At 39.6% G+C, this 22,350-nt stretch overlaps 1 protein-coding gene across 1 annotated transcript in view; it reads right to left on the reverse strand.

The window, feature by feature from the left end:
- CDH23 (cadherin related 23) overlaps positions 1-22,350 on the reverse strand; it is a 1,935,615-nt gene that overhangs the window by 362,340 nt on the left and 1,550,925 nt on the right. The window contains exons 29-32 of the mRNA XM_073596703.1: positions 11,660-11,808; positions 11,028-11,163; positions 10,097-10,485; positions 7,087-7,188 (exon numbers count right to left, since the gene is read on the reverse strand). Of these exons, the coding sequence (XP_073452804.1) occupies positions 7,087-7,188; positions 10,097-10,485; positions 11,028-11,163; positions 11,660-11,808 (776 nt within the window). The remainder of the gene's footprint in view (positions 1-7,086; positions 7,189-10,096; positions 10,486-11,027; positions 11,164-11,659; positions 11,809-22,350) is intronic.

Raw genomic sequence — 22,350 nt, forward strand, 5'->3', positions numbered from 1 at the left:
AATCCAACCTCCAGCACAAGATTATTAAGCTGATTGGACTGTAAGATTTACTTTGAGTTGACCTTTGAGTTGAACTTTAATGAATTACCGAATCATGTCAAATTCATTCGTTATATTCGCTATAATTTCTTTCGAGAAAATTGAAAAGGTTAAGTACAGCGCTGCGCTGAAAGTAAACTAAGACAGCAGCCAACACACCCGTAGACTCAGGATCAAAATAACAACAAAAGATTCAAAGTGTGGCGCTAATTACTCTGTGAATATTTAGTAAATACGAAAATCCTAAAATAAAATAGCCTAAGAACAAATAATTCAGTGTGAACAAGAAAGATGCCACGTGAACATGTGTAACAGTGGCTAGTGAACAAAATAATAATACAAATTTGTGTTCAATACAAATCAAAAACAATATTGTATATGAAGACCATATCACAATGGATAAAATTTAAGTCTGTGATAACAGTGCATAGGTGATGATGAGCAGGTGCTTCTTGAACATGCGGAAGGATTATTTAGACCCAGCAAACTGGCAGATAGATGGACCGTGGGAGATCAGAGGTGCACGGAAGGTTGAAATCTGTGCCAGGACCATCACCAGAAAACATGGAGGCTTACCAGAAGTAGTGGCCTGAAATGGCATACGCCATACAGGTCAAAAAGGCTTGATGACCAACAGGTCTGGATGTTTTATCTGGTCAGATGTCATCACCACACAGAACGGGGGGGGGGGAAATGTTCAGCACAGCTTCCTCATTAATGGATGTACCACCATAAGCCAAGCAAAAGATTTGTGTTGCATGTGAGGGATAAAAACACTCACATAGCGTGATACCGTTTAAACTTGGATTTATTAAAAATTAATCAATAAAAAACAAACTCACATTTTCAGAAGATAAGATTGGCATGTAAATCGTGTAGCGGCAATATTGTTTTTGATTTGTATTGAACACAAATTTGTATTATTATTTTGTTCACTAGCCAGGTGATGGTCCTGGCACAGATTTCAACCTTCCGTGCACCTCTGATCTCCCACGGTCCATCTATCTGCCAGTTTGCTGGGTCTAAATAATCCTTCTGCATGTTCAAGAAGCACCTGCTCATCATCACCTATGCACTGTTATCACAGACTTATATTTTATCCATTGTGATATGGTCTTCATATACAATATTGTTTTTGATTTGTATTGAACACAAATTTGTATTATTATTTTGTTCACTAGCCACTGTTACACATGTTCACGTGGCATCTTTCTTGTTCACACTGAATTATTTGTTCTTAGGCTATTTTATTTTAGGATTTTCGTATTTACTATATATTCACAGAGTAATTAGCGCCACACTTTGAACCTTTTGTTGCTATAATTTCTTTCGTATTAGTTGAAATTCGTTTTTTTTTTATTCGGATGCATCCGAATGTCTGAAAGATGCAAAATTCGTCCGAATTTCGATTCGTTATGAAATGAATTGCACAAGCCTACCATGAAGAATTAGGGCAGTTCTGATGGCAAAAGGGGGTCCAACCTGGAACTAGCAAGGTGTACCTAATAAAGTGGCCGGTGAGTACATCTTTTTTTAATTATATTTTATCTATGATATTAAATACCTAACAAAATAGAAAATAAACAATTTCTTATATACCTCGTTATAAAAATGCATAAAACAAGTTGCATAATACAGGCCTTCACTACAGACTGATGAAGGACGTGGCAGCTCATTCATTCACTAAGTGACTTTTTGTTTGTGTGTTTGTGACTTTCTACTAAATATAGCATCTTTCCAGGTGCAGTTTATTGGGATTTCCTAATTGTGCTTCTTTAAAAAAAATCAGTTGCTGTATTAAAAGCAGGAAAATTTGTCATGATTAACACATAATAAAAAAGGGCAATTTTAATTAAGTTTTAGGAAAGCCAAATCCACTGAGAGGAAGGCAAATCTGTAACATTCATTATAACTACATCCTATAGGAAGTGAAGAAGGGGTTTGGTAGGTGGCAGGAGGATTCCGCTATTGTTTTGCTATTATATAAAGCTCAGAGTAGGATATTGTTCCTTTCAGCTTTTGTTTTTGTGTGTACCTTCTCACAGTCTTTCCCAATATTTTACAGGGAAGATGAAAAACACAGCAACATGGGAAAACATCAATGTTAGCATACATCTTAATAACTTTTTGTTATAGACATATATTATACAAGGCTGGCATGAGGGGTCCAAAAGTATTTTCTCAGGACTTTTATTTACTGATATAAGGCAGTAGACCACAGGCAATGCTGATATTCTTCTTGTTGATGGTCATAAACCAAACTGCCTGTGGGAACATATCATGTCACTGGGCCTAAAAGGTGACTAATGGGTTAAGACACGGGTGTCCAACCTTTTGAGTTTCCTGGGCCACATTGGAAGAAGAGAAATTGTCTTGATCCACACATAAAATACACTAAGAATAAGGATAGCTAATGAACAGTTCCTCCTGCGGCTCTCAGTGAGTAGGTGCCGTTCACTATAATGACAGGTCACCGGCGGCCGCACCTATTCACGGCTCTCTACACTGCCAACTATTACATGTGGTGACAAAATGCGGTAGACAAATTGCGTCCAGCAGTGATCATCACACGTAATCACTGGCTGTGTAGAGAGCCGCACATAGGTGCAGCTGCTGGCAAACTGTCATTATAGTGAACAGGGCTGGCAGCCACACCTATCTGCTGGAAGTCGCAGAAGGAACTGTTGCTACAATTCGCACTGCCCCTAATCGCTGGTGTGAATGTAACCTATGTATGTGCTGTGTGAGGTGGAAGGGGGGGTTGTGAGCGGGGTGCAGCCCACCCCAGCACCCTTCTAGATCTGGCCATGCAGCATTTACTTACCTGGCACCCCTGCATTCCCTGCTGCCAGTGCTATTGCAAACATAGCAGCCCCTGCATCCCTCCCGGCGTACATTTGCCTGGCTTGTCAATGTAGGCTGTCGTTTTTGCACGGCATCTCCGCCAACCCTACAGATGTGCATAGGCTGGGCTCGTCTGTGCTGGCTGCCGTTTTTGCATGGCATCCCTGGCATCTTTCCAGACGGGCCCGGGCCACATGCTAAACTCTAAGGCTGCATGCAGGCTGTGGGTTGGACACCCCTGGGCTAAGGGAAGGAACAATGTGCAAACTGTAGTTAACCACAACAGCCAATCAGAATTCATTTTTCTCTCTAATGAGACTTTTTGTGAACTGAATTCTGGTAAATTGCTGTGATTAATGCACTCTGTACATCATTTATTGTCACTAATCTCCTTTATCCAGTAAATCTGTTCAAAAAAGGTCAGCCACAAGCAGAATCTATGAGCACTTGTCAATGGTGCATCGGGGAAGATCAGATTCAGCTTTTAACAAGAAACTTGGATAAGAACACCCATAAAATGCATATAGCACATGCAGTCAAGTACTGGACTGTGCAGGTATGGGGGGGGGGGGAGACACTGCTTTGTCCAGTGACTTTCACTTTGCTGTAATGCCGGTGCTGTAATACTCTAGTGCCCTTTCTTGATAACTAGAGTGGGATCACCACCAAATAAGAAGCAGAGGATTATGGGACTTGTAGGACTGAAACCACCTTCTACCATTGTATTCTAGCCTGATTAAACTGCATTGTGGTAGAAGGAGAGCCGGGAGGCCTTATAAGGAATCAAGATGGGTGGGTCGGGAGATTTCTTAAGGAAGTGCAGCAGTCATCACACCGGTGTATGTCTTCAGTTACATAGCGACCATCATCACCAGCACAGGAGTCTCAGCAGGATTACTGTCACATCTGAGGATCAGTTAGAGGGCTGTTCTCCCAGTCATATCATATCACTCTGAGAGCAAGCCCAGTTATACTATTAGCATTCTGACAGAAGAACTTCGCCCAGTGGAATACTATATGTTCTCCGTGAATACCGCTCTGCTAACAGTCTCCAAGACAATAATAGGGCCCCAACATTGCTGACAAAAAATATAGCATCCTCCTGCAGGATATTCATGAGGAAATCAAAGTACTGTCATTCCTCGGAATTGCTATCATCCTTCCCCTGCTCTTCCTTAGCTACATAAATATCACCAAGGGATAGGGAAAGGGAAGGTGGGATGGGGAAAGAGCAAGCTATCACCTAATGATGGTCAGATATAATATAAGATTGGTAAGATCATTTACCTAAATGGGTGTCTGTTGCTGTAACCATAGGCATATATGTAAAAAAAGGGGTGGTTACCCAGTATAGAGAGAACCAGGTTAATGGTTAATTTTAGCAACAAAATTGATCAAACCAAAAGTATGGAAAAATTGACAAATTTATTTAGTAACAATCAAATACTTAAACATGTATCAAAAACAGTGGAACTAGAAAAGTGCAATATCTTTAAAAACCAATCACGTCCAATGGTGGACATTGAAGAGATGGCCAGGAACTAAATCAACAAACAGGACAAACATGTGCCAATACATGAAAACACAGAACACTGTCCGGACGGATTGTATTAGCCAGCAGTCCAGCGGATGTGAATCATAAAATTATTTTTGGTAATGGGGGATATTATATAATCCCCATATCCTAAATGTGACTGAATGACTGCAGGCTAGTCCAATTGGAGTGGGGGGAAGGTGGGAAATGGGAAGTGGGTCTAGGAGCTAGTAATGGGCTGGAATGACTGAGCCTGGAGGTGTGGTTAGCAGTGCTGATGCTATACTGAGTAGAGCTTACTTGAACAATTCAGTAATCTGAATTAGGTAGGCAGAACTGGCAGTCCTTAATTGGTATGCAAATAATCAGGGATTTCGAAAAGTTATAATAATGCTGTAGGTGCTGAGGTTCTACTTCCTATACATTGATCAAAGAAAATCCAGTATATCAAGATATTAATCAATATTCAACAGCTCGGTCCTCAGATTAGGTCATTTAAAGATTTGATTAGAGCAGCAACAATAACATACAGGTCTTCCACATTCAGAGCTACTTCCAATGTGTAAAATGAAGATAAAGGGGGAGACAATTGTGGTAAAGGCAAGAAAGCACCCGGCGGTATTATACTGTAAAAGTCAAATAGAGACTTCCCATACTTTACCACTCAGCTGTTGGACGGTTTGATTCACTCGTCATCATGGATCAGGTCGGCGGTAAGTTTAAGCCTCCAATGGCTCGCCGCTTCCAAAATCAAAGCTGGGGTAGAAGGCATGAAAGAAGTGCAGCCTTAGCAAAGTTCATACCGCGCTTTAGATATAATGTCTCCCGCCGTAGTCCCGCTGTAGTCTTCCTTAGCTACAGCCTAGCATATCACTGAGTGCTCCGTGGAAGCAAAGCCTCCTGATCCAGTCATTTCCCATTCAAGCTGCCTTAAAGTGATTGTAAACGATCACCTTGTAAAACAACCCATTCAGTTTAAAATAGCAATGGAAGGCAAAACATTTGTGTATGGATATAAAAATGCATTATAAATACCCTTTTCCCCTTTTTTTATAAGTGGTCACATTCCCTCTGTGTCAGGACAAGTCTGATCATTGGAGGAGAGCACACTGAGTTCCCAGCACAGCTAGAGAACTGACCATGGTGTGTTCTCCTGCTTAGAGTGGTCAGTTTTTCATAGCAAAGCAGAGGGACTGGCAGGCACACCAGGAATTTCACATAAAGAAAGCATACAAAGAGAACAGGGTACTTTCTTATACAAGTACATGATACAGCAAACACATATCAGGAATATGAAGTATGGGGTAACAAACACTTTAAGCTAACCATACATTATATAACTTTCTTATCCAATTTACTTTAGATTTACCTTCAACTAGGTAGTGCATGGGCCTGCCTGATTGCTTATAAATTGAAAGCGTTTAGGTTTGACCTCATATTATATAGTTTTGGTAAATCTAAAGGAAAATCGTACAAGGAGATTGTATAACGTATGGCCAGCCTAAGTTGTACTTCAGGGCTATTTTTACAGCCAAGCTGAATTCAGAGTTAATTTTGTGCCAGTTATCTTACAGTTACAATATATGGCCGTTTATCTACTGGTCTACAGCCAGGGCTGGTGCTTGACTATTTTGAGCCCTAGGGTGTGCGGCCGAGGTGTTGTTAGTCTTGCCTAGGGCTGCGCGGGTGACAGGATCAGAGAGCGGACTCACCGGACTTAGCAGCTACATTCAGAGACATGGTGCTTGCCTCCTCCGTTGTCCTCGTGCCCTCCTCCTGACCTCCTCTGCAGCAGCCGTGATGGATGTCCTCCACGGCTGCTGCTTTCTCAGTAAGCACTCCAGCCCTGTGTTCCCTGGCTAGGCTAATGGAGAAGTCAGCGGCCGTGGCTGTGCCCCCTGGGCAGCAGTGCTCCCTAGGCGGCTGCCTAGTTCGCCTAGCGGGAGCGCCAGCCCTGTCTACAGCTGTTCATACACTTGATTGTTGACACTGTCACTAAGTTGAGTAGTGTCAATACAGCAGAATTCAAATTTAATATTTTTTCTAATGCATTTTTTATTTTATGATAAAAGCTAAACTTAGAGGGTTGAAGGGTTCTGAAATTTAGAGTAGGCACAGAGATCCTACAACACACATGTGAACAGTTTCACTTGTCTAGGTTGTAATAATGTTCAGCTAGTCTTGTGACTAGCATATATTTGACACACTGCTTAGTCTTCTTGCTTGCTTTGTTTCTTAGTATTTACCTTGGAGACTTAACCAAAACCCTACCAAGCTAATCAACACACCTCTTCAATTTGGTTGTGATCTGTATATGGCTTGATTTGAATACTAACTGATATGGCTGCAAAAGACCTGTAGTATATAATACAAATGATGAAATATAATATTGGTGATAAATCAATGTTGGAGTAGTGCTGGAAATATACACTCTACTGTTTCCTGACTCAGTACCAAGGAGATTTAGGTTTCAGGTGTTATCTTAAAAAATAAAAAAAGTGTAATTTTTTTTCTAGGTAACATTTATAAACATTATATAAATTGTAGCAATAATCTAAAAGCATATTATTATACTGTATATCTGTATACAAACATTCACTTAAATTTCATAGTGTTTTTGCATCATTAAACAGTACAATTAATGTTTCAGAATGGCACACTAAACTTACCAGAGTAGTCTCCAGTTTGGGCCCACCATCATCTGCAACTACTGTCAGGGAGTAAAAGTCCCCTTTCTCTCGATCTACCAAACCTTTCACTGTTATTGTACCCTGAAATTACATAATGGTTGAAAAATATGAGATGACCTGAATCTCATTTGTATCATTGGGTATTATTGCAAGCTATAATATGTATTTATTACCTAAACTTGTACTGCTCTCAAATATTTTTAAAGAAAGTGATCACCATAAATAAAGATTTTACAAATTACAATAATTATCTATGAATTCTCTGCTGATACATGGAACTCAGATCAAAATGACAAGATTAAAAAGTAACAGCCCATTAAATGATAAAATAACAGCTTTTGCTTTAATATTCAGCCTCGGTTCAGAGATTTCTCCCCCAATACTTTCTCTGCTATTAAATGTCATAAGTCTGATGAGCATCATCATAAAACTCGTTGGTTGTGCTGGTCCTGACCTGGATAGTGAAAGAAGAAATAGCACATCATCATCTCTCTATCGCTCTGCTTTTTCTTCCTATCAGCATTGTTCTTGTCAGGGCATGAACTTATTAACTTGTTTTTAGCTAGTTAACCTATTGACTATTGTGCTGCTTCTTCCTCTCACACGCCAGCCCTGCTGTACAGGGTCTGCAAGAGACTGAAACCAAGTTAAGTTCAGGTACTTTAAACAATCTATTAACCACTTCAATACAGGGCATTTTCACCCCCTTCCTGCCCAGGCCAATTTTCAGCACTGTCACATTTTGAATGACAATTGCGCGGTCATGCGATGTTGTACCCAAATTAAATTTTGATTGTTTTTTTCCCCATGAATAGAGCTTTCTTTTGGTGGTATTTGATCACCTCTGCGTTTTTTAATTTTTGCGCTATAAACAAAAAAAAGTGACAATTTTGAAAAAAACACAATATTTATTACTTTTATTACTGCTCTGTGATGAGCAGTCGCAGGTGCCCGGCGGACATCGCGGCCGCCGGGCACACGCATCGGGTCCCCAATGATGCGGCGAGTGTGCGCGCTCTCCACAATGCCGGGAAGCTGAGGATGTCATATGACGCCGGCCCGGAGGGTTACTGCCACCCTCATTTTACTATATGACAGTAGGGAACTGGTTAATGGTGTATAATGATTACAGAGTTGTGCTATTGTGTGTCATTTATAACTGCCTAGAGTTCAGCTACAGTATATACATAAAGGGGACAATTCACAAACATGTAGAAGTTTGTTTAACTGTTCAGTATTTTATCATAATTTCAGCGTGCCCCAGATGTCAGGTATGTCGAAACGCGTAGGAAAGAGCCTGTTGTGACATCACGATGTTCGATACTGTAAGCGACTGGGAAGCTTTTCTGTGTACATCCGCAAATTTTAACATGACAAGCGCTTTTTATTTGGAGGATATGTGAGTGGTACATTGTTTTATTCAATAATTTTTCAAGTTTATACGGAGTTATGCTATGTGGCGCCTTTTTATTTGTTCCTAATACATGCTTTGTGGAGTATCCAATCATTGAGGTGTGCAGCGATTTTGCCCTTGATGGTTCACTAGCATTGAGGATCCAAGGAGAGAGTCACATTATATGCTTCTATTGACCATCTGTAGTTGATGGTCAATGTTATCTGGTAAGCCTTGTGGTGACCACTGGGTGGAGGTCTGGACACAGCACACTTTTCTTCTTGAAGTCATTATCACACTATTGATTCATAGAACTTATCACGGAGTGAAATTGGATCATTGGAACTGTTGTGAACTATTATTTCTTATTTTTCGTTGTTTTACTTTCTCCTATCAATATATGATAGGTGGTCACATGTGTTAGCTCAACATTTTTATTTTCTGCAATCAAATTTAACCTTTAGTAAATTGAAAAAAATGAATGTAAACAATAAAATTAGCAAATAAGGCACAGCCAAGAAGATACCACGCAATCATACTTTTGTGACTTGAGCCTAAAGAATGATGCTCAGTTTATCACCACCAATACAGAGCAATTTAAAAATGGGCCAAAAATAGAACGGGTCCTGTTCTCACTAGGTGACTTGCTGCCAGTTGAGTCTTTTTTCATATTTTAACCCTCTGGAGACCTATTCAATATAAAATCTTGTATTGTAGAGCTCAGAACATTGAAAAAATGTGTCTAAGACTTAAGAAAAACTCTTCAGTGTTCTGAATCCTATAGTACAATGATCCAGATTCTAAAAAAACTAGAAAAAATCACTATTATTTGAAAATATTTAATACATACTTCATTTTTAATACTTGTCCTACCTTATAACCGATGTTTGTTTACCAGTGGAATAGCAACTTAAAGTTACCAAGTTTTTGGCTTAAATATATTTTTTCATGTGCACAATAGCTGCAAACAAATTAGATTATCTTATCTTGATCACAGTGGGGGTTATTTAATAAAACGGGAGAGTGCAAAATCTGGTGCAGCTCTGCATAGAATCCAATCAGCATCCCGGAGGAGCAGAGTCTGGCTAACATTTCCATCAGCTCTAGTAAATAAACTTTGATGAATGCTGACTTGTGGTGTGTGACTAAAGCTGGCCATAGATGTATTGCTTTAGCAGGGCTTCCCCAAAATTCAATCCGTCTATGGGCAGGCTGGTTGTACTGAAATCGATCCATCAATCCACTTCGGTACAACCAGTCTGTCAGATTTTTTTGCATGTAATTACTGCAGTGTGGGTCTGCAGGTGGTAATATCAGATAAGATTTCAGGCATTTTTGAGACATATTACAAAGTACATAAACCCTAATGGAAGAGAATGCATAAAACACATTATTAAAAAAACAGTTTAGACTGGGAACTGTAAGTTCATGTATCCATGGCATATAAAAAAAATCTGTAATGCAAGTAAAAGTATTGTTAAGTATAATAAAATCTCCTACGTAAATGCATATAGAATCTGCATTTTCAAAAACCTTGATTCAAACATTCTTCTTACATATATTGCAGATCTAACTATTAATCTAATATCTACTTACTGTGATTTTATCAATCTTGAAAAGAGCCAGAGCCTGGGCATTTGTGTTCTGATCAAAGCGGTATGTCAGCTGGTTCAAGTTATCAATCGACCGGGCTTGTACCCTAAGTACTTCTGTGCCTGTAGCGATGTTTTCTAATAACACAGCCTCATAGGTGGAGTTGGAGAACTGAACAACTTCATCTGGTTCATTCATCAATGTGATATATACAGTGCAGAAACCCCTGTTGTATGGAGGAGCCTGGTCTGTGGCTGACACATTCATAGTGTAGCTGATTTTTGTCTCATAATCCAAGTAATCGATTGTGGTTAGAAGGCCCGTGCTTCCGTCAATCTCAAACTTTCCATCTGAGCCTGCCAGCAGCTTATAGACCACTAGCCCACCATCACCTGCAACATAGTATAAAGCATTTACAATTCTCCATATATATAAAAAAGATTTCTATGTGAATATTTCATCATTTTTTAAAATATATTAGTTTACAATACATAATTTGTTTTAGTTTCACTGGCGTTGTTACTGCAAAGGCAGCTTGAAGCAGATGATGCAGCTTTGAAGGAGGTAAAATGGATATTAGAAGGTTGTCAATGAAGTACATAAGGACCTGTCATTAAACATAGAATGATCTCTGATGCATCTTAACCGGACAAGCAAGTGCAGTGCACCTGAAGGCAAGCTGCATTTGCCCATTGTTACAAGCCTAAATCAGTTGATACAGATAATACCCATGGGATCAAACACAATGTGAACATTCTAAAGTAACCAAATTGTTGTACATAGAAAAAAAAAAAACTTTTTAAGCAAAGATTATGATTTACAAAATGAACTGTTATACTGCTCAGTATCAATGATATAACAATGGTGTGAACACATTTTAAATCTGCATTTACTGTAGCAGATAATTCAAACTCTATGGTATTTTCTCCATTACCCGTGTCTTTATCAGTAGCTCTGACCACTGTAACAGATGTCCCAATCCCAACTGTTTCACGTAGGCCCAATCGGCTGTACTGCTGTTGTGTGAAGACTGGCACTTCGTCATTAACATCGTCAACATACACAATCACCTGGTAAACACAACAGTTAAAATTATTTTACTGTCAACAGGTTAATGTATGTAATGATATAGTAACAAAATTAATGATAAGATAACCCATGGACAGCTCATCTGGAAATGATTATCAGATTGCAAAACAATCATAGGACATGCCTACTGTACACATCTCAGTGGATACTCCCGGGCCTACTGATCCCAGGGCAAAAATGATTGGTCATCAAAAATACATTTTCCTGGGCAATTGGTGTTGTTACCCCAAGTCAACACCATTCCACTCCCATTCCTATTCTCCTCATGTTGGGTTGTTTTACATATTTTTTGCCCTTTAGAAAGTGATATATCTCTAGATGACAAGAGTCGAGTAATTTCCTCAAGGGCTGGGATTCTGTTAAGTGACCCCATATTGGAAGAAAATAGAAGAGGTAGTTGTTGGCAGGTGATTTACCTAGCTCCTAGAATTAAGACAACATTTTCAGGCTTGTGCACATATATATCACCTATCTTACCCTCACTGAACTTCTCATTGGACCTTGATCACTGTTATATGCCTCCACCACTAACACATGAGAAGAGTTTGTCTCTCTGTCCAGAGCCTTGGAGCCTCGCACAAGTAGCCCTGTACTAACATCAATTCGAAAATTATTATAGTCGTTTCCTGCAAAAAAAAACAAAAACAAAAACAAAACAGAGAATACATGACATAGTTCAGAAGTGGAGGTCAAGCTAACAAAGCTCATAGTTCTACCTTCAAAATACTATTATGTACAGTAGGTATTTTATTTTCCAAGCAACTGTACAGAGATGCAGTGGTTAGCTGACTACAGTGCAGTGGTTAGTTGCCTACAGTTTATATAGGAAATACCATTCACGCTTTGATGTTTCTGAAGCTGTGTGCCAGCATACTGCAACCTGTATACATACTGCCAATGTAGTTCTGACTGAGAAAATATAGCTAATTAAATCACTAGATAAACACAGATCATTGTGTATTCAACTACTTTAAAAACATCTACAAAGGTAATAAAGGAATCTTCACCTATTAGGGTTCCAAGTCATTTTTTATTTGGTCATTGCAATTAACTTGGATCTACCGTCATACTAAAGTGGAACATGCCAGCAGAAAGTAAAAAAAATACAATGGGAGGTGTAATGGTCATGTGTACTGGGCTCACGAATAGCTGTGTGTGTAGCAGACAATTTGCTCATGTACAGCTATTACATTTTATTTGTCATTTTCTTCTCTGTTTTAAAACCAGAGAACCAGCAGCTCGCTTTGATTCTCTCTCCCCCACCACCTCTCCAGAACAAACAAGAGCAGTGAACAAGAGCCTGGGGCTTCAAAAGAAAATAAATTGTTATCTCCACTGAGGCTGGAGATCTGGCAGTGTCTGCTAGCCATTATCTCCTACAGCTTATCACTTTCTTGGGGGGATTGGAAGTGACCTATCTTAAAGCTATAACAAAATCCTTCAGTTCTGTCACCCATGATTTGTAGGTCTATTAGATCCATTAGGAATACATAGTGTGCCATAAAATGTCTATCCAGAACTAATTGGGATTGTAAAAGGCATTCATTATCGAGAGGCGACCCTTCAAAGACCTCCAATTTAACAAAATCCCCACACGATTCATAAAATCAGACAGGAACATGACACATTAAAATTAAGTATATATTTGGATGGGAAATATCAAATTGAGGTCATATATGACTAAGCTAGAGCATACAGAAGGGGCGATAGCAGTCTCCTACCTCGACAGGCTTATCTGAGATACCCTGTGTTTAATATCCCTGGACAGAAAAAAATGAATGCTAAACAATAATCTACCAGAATGCAACCTTACATATTGGAAGATATTATTATTAGTATAAAAGTGTGTGTAAGGGAGGGCCATGATACAGTCATAAACACGATGGGCACTCCTCAGCCGCATAATTGGTCAGATGGTCTCTGACAACACCCACGTGCTATCAGAGAAAAAGGAGGCTGCTCCGAAAGTTGACGGCTCTTGTTAACATCAAACTAGGGAACACCTAACAGGACTTGTGAGAGCCACTGTACCATTTTTGCTTATTCGCTAGACTCTGCTGAAACCAGGACAATGCAAGTATTTTCCCCTTTCAACTCTTTCTATATCTCTGTTGTTTTATTGTCTGTTTATTTCTTTGTAACACCCTTTTTTCTGTAAATATTTTATTTGCACCATTTTTGACCTTTTTATTATTAAAACCTATTTTGAAAAGTATTGAAACTGTCTCTAAGCTTTTAATGAAAACCAAAGAATTCCGGTCTCTTGAAGAGTGCTACTGTCGTATACATCTCAGAATATAACTGCCTGTGTGACAATATATGTTACAAACGTTTATTCTAAAATCATAGTAGTTGTTGCTAAGATTTTGAGTTTCTTCCTTCTTGGTAAAAAGGGTGGTGGTGACAGTTTAAAGGGTAATTGCTTAATTAACTTAACATTAGTGACAGTCACTCTCAGGCTGCTGGCACCTAGATTTCAGGCCCACAAGTTGGTGAGAAGGGCAAGGGTCTGACATCTGCTTTCGTCACAGGAGGGCATAGTCAGTAAGCTTTTCAGGGGAAGGGGCTAGCATAAGGAAACATCTGGTAGTGGCACAGCCTTCAGAATTTCAAGCAACAAAAAGTGTAGTCACCCAACATACCATCAATGTTGGGGTGTGTATAGCATACGAGTGTGCTGTCACCTTGAAAAGATGATGGCAATAGATTGTGTGCTTTAGCATTTGGCATCCGTGTCCACTTTTGTGCACTTCACGAATGTCCAAATTATTCTAATGGCTAATTGACAAAAGAGATAACCTCACATTATCATTACAAATATCCCATGATATATTTCTAAGGATATTTAGGAGTAATTTGCCAGCAGAGAAAAAAGCCGAAAGCTTCTAACTGCTGCTAAAAGCTGGTACAAAAATGCTATTATAAACATTTTTCATCCAGCGTTTTTCTGGCATTTTTTCGTTGTTTATAGTGTGCATGGAGCTTGTTACCATGAAGTTATACAATTCTCCTTCTAATATCACTAGCTTCTATCTGGTAATGGATGTCAAACAGGTTGTATGTGGTCTCTGATTAGGAAAGCTAAAAATAGAGCCATGTGTGGTAGAGATAAGATACAAATTCATAAGAAAAAGTGTCCGTGTATCAGATGCAGAAGTTCTATATCTATTCCATGGTAAAAAGAAATACCCATTCACACCTATGTGATATTTATGTTTTTGAACTATACATTTTATGAGATAATTAGCTTAAATCAATGTAAAAAATGCACACGCGGGGATATAGTATTTTTTACAAAATTGCCTTGTAATTTTATGATCTGTTAAGAGTAATTTGGTCAGCTTAGCTGTTGTGCTGCCTAGTTTTCCTCTAAACATGGAGTGTATTATCTTGGTCACATGCTGTATTCAGCTTGCTACAGCAGGGTGTGCTATAGAAAACATTCTTTGTTAAAGTGGTTGTAAGCCCTTACATATAGTAAGTGAAGGGGGCTATCCTCACGTAATCGACAGAAATGAAACAAATCCTCCTACAAAAGTTGTACCTCTCTATCTGCAGTCTTCTCTTCTCTACAATCTGTTCCAAATGCTAAATTTATAATCTTATCTGAGAGTTCAGAAAAAAGGGGGCAGAGAGCTGAAGTTACACTCTGCAGAGCTCAGTGAGGGAAGGTCTGGAGCGGATTGGAGGGAAGAGACACCCCCCCCCTTCACACAGCACACAGGAACAGAGTTGAAGCTGTCCCTCTCTTGTCACCATTTTTCTCTTGGTGTCAGAAAAAACTGCCAAGTTATTAATGCTGATAGTAGAGGACAAGGATGAGCCAAACACCCCCCAGTTCGGTTCGCACCAGAACATGCGAACTGACAAAAAAATTTGTGCGAACATGCGAACTACTGTTAAAGTCTATGGGACACGAATGTAAAAAATGAAAAGTGCTAATTTAAAGGCTTATATGCAAGTTATTGCCATAAAAAATGTTTGGGGACCCGGGTAATGGCCCAAGGGACATGTATCAAAAAAAAGTTTTTAAAATGGCAGTTTTTTCAGGAGCAGTGATTTTAAGAATGCTTAAAGTGAAACAATAAAAATTAAATATTCCTTTAAATATCGTGCCTGGGGGGTCCCCTTAGTCTGCCTGTAAAGTAGCCGCATTTTCACATGTTTATAACAGTACGGCAGCACAGTGATATTTCTAAAGAAAAAAATGTCATTTAAAATTGCGTCATTTAAAAAAAAAACGGCGTGGGTCCCCACCCCCCCAGCCCATTACCAGGCCTTTGGGTCTGGTATGGATAATAAGGGGACCTCCACGCCAAAATTAAAAAAAAAAAATGGTGTGAGGGTCCCCCCAAAATCCATACCATGTACCCCAATACCGGGATCTGGGGGCCCCCTTGTTAAAGGGGGCTTCCAGATTCTGATAAGCCCCCTGCCCGCAAACCCCCACAACCACCAGGCAAGGGTTGTGGGGATGAGGCCCTTGTCCCCATCAACATGGGGACAAGGTGCTTTGGGGGGGACTCCAAAGGACCCTCCCCATGTTGAGGGCATGTGGCCTTGTATGGTTTGGGGGGGCGCTCTCTCTTCCCCCCCTTTTCCTGTCACCTGCCAGGTTGCATGCTCGGATAAGGGTCTGGGATAGATTTTGGGGGGGACCCCCCCCACACAATTTTTTTTTCAATTTGGAGCGAGAGACTGGCATCTGTAGTCAGTACTCTCCATGTTACCCAGAGGAAGAATTTTCCCCTTCGCAGGTTCTGATCCTGCAACCACCAGTTTAGACTTAAGCGTGCCCGAGGAGATAAGAACATTGGATAATCCAGGGCTTGTGCTCTTCTGTTCCAAGCCAACATGATGTCTTGTTGTAAAGGCATGGAATGGAACTCAGCATAGGGCACTGCCTCGAAGGAGGACACCATCCTAACTTGAAAACTCATACAGAGCCGAATGGAGGGTTGTCTGGTGCCTCTTATCTGTCGCACCTGATCCTTCAGGACACAGATCTTTACGGGTGGCAAAAAGTAAAACTCCGCTCCCCTTTCGGGTACAGGAACCTCTACAATCACTCCTTGATGCACTAAATGATGTAGTGTCTGAAGCAATAAGTCTTTTTGGAGGATCCGAGGGAACACTCGATCTTCGAAACCCCCGCAACTCTAGCTTGTAACCACGGGATATAGTTGAGGTGACCCACTCATCCTGAACTATTGTTCTCCAAATGTCCGCAAATTGCAACAGCCGTCCCCTCAAAAGGAGGGCTTGGTGTTGGGTTTTATACCAATATAATGCTGCGCTATCCAAATGAAATCAAATGATAATCATATGTAGCACCAGCTCTCGGTGGAGCTGCTGGTTTAAGCGGGCTTGTTGCCTTCACTCTCGACACCTCTGTTTCACCGGCACCGGGTCTAGGGTTCAGTTGAGTTTACCTCTGGACGATAAAAGCACCAACACTTGAGTACATTTTCAATGCTTTATTGAACCAAGTAACGAAGGAAGTAGCAGGAAAGAGGCAGGAGGGAAACTGCAGGGAAGCTCAAATACCTTTCTTTAGGATTCTTGAGAACGTCCTTTAAAGTTGAATATTGTAATCAGATGCAATCCCCTTGTAGGACACAATCTTTGCTCGCCTGGATAGGCCTCTCTCACTTGCCTAGCAGCCAGTACGTAGCACGAACAAAAGTCTCTGCCACAGACTTGATTGAAATAAACCCGTACGATCCTATGCCACAGGATGTATTGGTTTAGCGGTGAACGTCAGACACAGTACTTGGACCTCTAAGCCAACCCGGCAGTACTATGCTGTAGAACTACTTTAGAATACGTCCTCCAACCGAGTCACCAGGCCCCTCTCCAGACCAGCACTCTGCATGATCCTTCCATGACGGGTCGTCCCCTGGGATCTTCTCGGTTGTCCAGCTTCTTCACTCTGTATAGACAGCTCGGGACCATTCCTCGGCTGCTGTGGTAGGCCCCAGACAGACTTCTGGGCCCACCCATGCGCCTCAGCGACGCTGGCCTCCGGAACATGGCGTCTGTCCCATAAATACCCTCCACGAGTTGTCTCCGGGACAGAGGAGCACCCATACGCTTCGACACGTTGCCCTTCCAACACCAGCCAATGGTAACAACAACACCCACTGGGTCAGTGTGGAACGTCAGCCAAGCTGGAACAGAGGCAAATCTAACTCCCCCTAACGAGCAATTCACTAAATTTACCTATCAGATGGTAGATCATAGATCTACCAGCGCTACACATATTAAATCCTATTATTACTGACTGCAGTTAAATAGTGGTGGTGAGATATTCCATTCCTATGTAAAATATTAAGTGAACATAATAATGCGTATAAATATTGCGATCATAAACACTTGAAAATTGCAATCCTCCCACACCGCTGAGGAGAGAAGAAAAGGACAAAGCGGAGCCTGCAGGCTCAAAAGGTATCCATTTGAACCTTTTTGCCCCAGGGAACAAACTGTGAAAGTTTGGGCAGGAAATATGGTACTGGGAGGAAACCGTGGCAGAAATAAAAATCACCTCACAAAGAGCTCACAGGCACTCACTGCAGCTGAAGCAGCTCCAGTCACCTCACAAGATACAGCATCAGGGCGCTCTCACAGACAGAAAATGTCACAGCAAGACTCTCCATTTGAGTCAGATACAGAACAAATCCTCTCACAAACTTCTCCACAAGCCTCCTCAGTATCCCCAGTAATATTATTACAATTTGAAAAGATGCTTCATAAGGCTTTAAAACAAACCTCAGACCAAATAACAAAAAGCCTAACCAAAGAAATAAGAGAGCTGGGAAACCGCACCGCAGCCTTAGAAATAAAAATGGATGAAATTGAAATTACAACCCAAGAAAATATAACAGAATTGGAACAATTAAAAAAAGACAATTTAATACTTCAAACTAAGCTCGAAGATTACGAAAATAGAGCCAGACGTTCAAACTTGCGCATAAGGGGAATACCTGAAACTGTGACAGACCTGCAATCTACTATTACTGCTCTATTACAAGAACTAAAGCCAGATATCCCTATTGAACGTTTAGAACTGGACAGAGTACACAGAGCCCTCACAGCCAAAAAGAAAGATGGACCCCCACGTGATATAATCACAAAATTTCATTATTACAGAACGAAAGAACAAATACTAATTGCTGCAAGAGAAAAAAAGGAACTTAATTTTCAAGGACACAATTATCAAATTTTTGCTGACCTATCCCAACTTACTATTACTAAAAGACGATCCATGAAACCCCAACTAATGGAACTGCAACGCCACAACATTATGTATCAATGGGGCTTCCCCTTTTCAGTCAGATTTAACTACCAAGGTACAATTTACAGAAGCAGATCAGCAGATGAACTACAACAAACCCTTTTAAAATTAAATCTGACAGAACCCACAAGCAGCAACACTCCCACACGCAGAAGAATGGCATCATCTTCACCTTCAGGCAGCACCCAGAAAATTTCAGAACAAAATGGGAATCATCATTCTCACAAAAGAGGCCGTTATGCCACATCATCCATGGACCAAGAAGATTCAATGGACTGACATCCTAATTCCTGATATCTCTTCATTTATTATACTAAGAGATGGTTCTCTATAAAAAACCTGTATTTATAACTGAATGTAACTGCATTCTGAGAGTCACACACTGTGTGGGATCATGTTACATTCCAGTTATATTTCTTATTACTTCTGATTCATATAGCCTTAGAATATATAAGTGAAATAAGGAAATTCTTGTTCAGTTATATATTATCAGGTAATAACAATAGATTTATTACTTTTTAGGACAAATATGTTCAATAATCCAGAAGTAATGGAAGCTTTTTCTTTCTTTTCTTAAAACAAATATATTATTACCTAACTAGTTCCTAGAATTATGTTTTTGTTTATTCTAATCTGAAGCAATACAACCTCAATTTTATGAGTTAACATATCTAAACAGTTACATATGAATAAAATATGTAATTGTTTACTCTAAAAGGGTTAAAATCCCAAAATAATTCAAACTATCTTCATCAATACCAAAGTTATTAACAGTACCTTTCTAACTGAATTATTTAGCCTAGGGCAAGACTAACCATATACAACCACCCTGGAATAAATAATTTCAACAAAAACTATATTCTGCACTCCAATTAATGAAACATCATTTTGATGTCTTTTGACATAGCACTTCTCTCCTGTAAGCGGAAGATCCGTGTACCCCCATTAGCCCTCCTCATTCTCCCAACCATATTATGTGGGAGTGTGACGAAGGCACTTATTCCCCTGAGAGAGATATTTATTCTCTTTCACGGGTAAATTGTGATTACTTGCAAAAAATAATTTATACAATGTATCATCTAATCTCATATGTTTTTTGTTTACTCTTTACTCCAGAATTCACTGGTTTCTTTTCTATCTATTCATCTCTTCAGTCCACACAGGTTGATCTGCGCAGTCAGCTCTGCATAACAAAAATTAAGTCAAAACTATTTGATCTATTGCCATGGCACCACTGAATATACTTTCCCTGAATGTTCAGGGAATAAATGTCCCTCAAAAAAGGACCAAAGCCTTCCGTACTTTCCATAACAAGAAGGCTCACATAGTATGCCTCCAAGAAACACACTTCACCAAAGATTCTACTCCAAAATATATTTCTCCTTTTTATCAACAAATTTACACGGCTTCTGCCTGTACCAAGAAAAGGGGAACTCTAATTGCATTTCACCGATCCACACCATTCACCTTATCATCAGAAATTAAAGACCCAGAAGGTAGATACCTGATACTCATGGGTTATATAATGGATACAGCAATCACGGTGATTTCCTACTACGCTCCTAACAAACAACCTACACCATTCCTCTCACATATATTACAAGTGATTAATACACACAAAATAGGAACAGTGATAATGTGTGGGGATTCGAACCAGGTCCTCCTCCCATTTCTAGATAAATCACCTTTTACACCATCCAAAATAACCTCTAGATTACCTTTTTCTCAACTTCTTTCCAAATACAATCTGGTAGATTCATGGAGAGAAAGTAACCCAATGAAAAAGAAATTCACTTATTTCTCGCACCCTCATCAAACCTTCACCAGAATAGATCATATTTTTCTAACAATAGGAATGATACCAGAAATTATTGCATCAGATATAATTCCGATTCCGTGGTCTGACCATAATGCAGTATACACTACTATAGCCTCAGCCATACCAAAAGCGCATGACCCAACGTGGTACTTACCGGACATAATGCTCAAACACCCACTACATCAGATGGCCATTGAACAAGCTTTAAAGGAATACATATCAATTAATAATACAACAGACATCTCCCTAATAACACTGTGGGAAGCTCATAAGCCTGTCTTGCGTGGTACAATACAAAGACAAATGGCACTATTTAAACGGGAACGCAAAAATCTAGCAAAAAAACTAGAACTCAATTTTAATGCAGCCTACATATCATTTCAAGATAATCCATCTCAGAGTACAAAATCTCATCTGGAAAAATCTAGATTGGAATACGATCTATTTCTCACTGAATCAGTTGATAAATCCCTCAAACGCTCCAAACACAATTTCTACATGAATACAAACAAACCAGGTACATATTTGGCTCGGGCATTAAATTCAACTAACAAATCTTTCAAACCAATACGTTTGAAATTATCAAAAAATGTTTACACTTGTAATCCAGTTAAAATAGTCCATAAATTTCACTCACATCTCGCAACTTTATACAAGACAAACAATGAATTTAATCCTACAGAGGCTGAATCCTTCTTCTCAAAAATAACCTTACCTGAGTTATCTCAGAATCAAAAAAGCAGTTTGGATGAGCCTATAACTATAGATGAAGTTGCTAACGCCATAAAAGACCTAAAACTTAACAAAAGACCAGGCCCAGACGGCTACTCGGCTTTATACTATAAAACATTCTCAGAAATACTCTCTCCCATTCTCACTGAAACTTTTAACAAACTTCTAGATGGACATTCTTTTAGGCAAGAGACACTAATGGCAATTGTTTGTATGATCCCAAAACCCCTTTCTGATGATACTTCCTGTGGGAATTATTGGCCTATCTCTCTGTTAAACCTCGATATTAAATTATTAGCAAAAATAATAGCAAAACGCCTCAATAGCATTATAGGAAAATTAATACATAGAGATCAAGTAGGCTTCATGCCAAATAGACAGGCAGGCGATGATATACGCAGGGCAGTGTTATTGGCACATATTGCTAAAAAACGGAAAATCCCTTTATGTTTTCTATCTCTCGATATTAAGAGGGCATTTGACACAGTATCCTGGCAATATATGCAATATTCATTACAAAAATGGGGTTTTGGACCCCACTTTTTAACATGGATCAAAGCATTATATAATAAACCCAAAGCCTATATAAAATATGCTGGATACAAATCTGAAGCCTTTAATATCGAAAGAGGTACCCGACAGGGTTGCCCATTATCTCCCTTATTATTTGCCCTTATACTCGAACCCATGGCCCAATACATCAGAACAAACCAAACTATAACTGGCATTGAAGTAGGAGGTATTACACACAAATTATGTATATTTGCAGACGATATATTACTTTTTCTATCATCACCACAGGTCTCTGGTCCTAACTTAATACCAGCTCTTGATGGATTTGCAGCCCTATCCGGCCTTATGATTAATCCTAAGAAATGCCTAGTGCTTAATATTTCACTCACAAACATGGAATTGATCCCGGCTAGGGCTGCACTCCCATTCACATGGGCAGAAAAATCAATCCCATATCTTGGAATTCATTTAACAGCATCTCATTCTGACTTATTCTCAACCAATTATCCTCCTGTATTAAGACAGATCACAAATCTAATAAAACAATGGTCGCAACTTCCTTTATCCTGGATAGGGAAGATTAATGCAATCAAAATGACTATTCTACCCAAATTGCTTTATCTATTCAGAGTCCTCCCTATTCCAATTCCTTCCTATTTTTTGAGAATAGTACAAAAAAGAGCAACTTCGTTTATATGGGGCTCTTCTAAACCACGTATACCTATACACACACTACATCTTCCCAAAAATAAAGGAGGCCTGGGATACCCTAATTTTACTAACTACTACAGAGCAGCACATTTGGACAGT

The sequence above is a fragment of the Aquarana catesbeiana genome, linkage group LG08, assembly GCF_042186555.1.
Source record: "Aquarana catesbeiana isolate 2022-GZ linkage group LG08, ASM4218655v1, whole genome shotgun sequence".
Taxonomy (NCBI): Eukaryota; Metazoa; Chordata; class Amphibia; order Anura; family Ranidae; genus Aquarana; species Aquarana catesbeiana.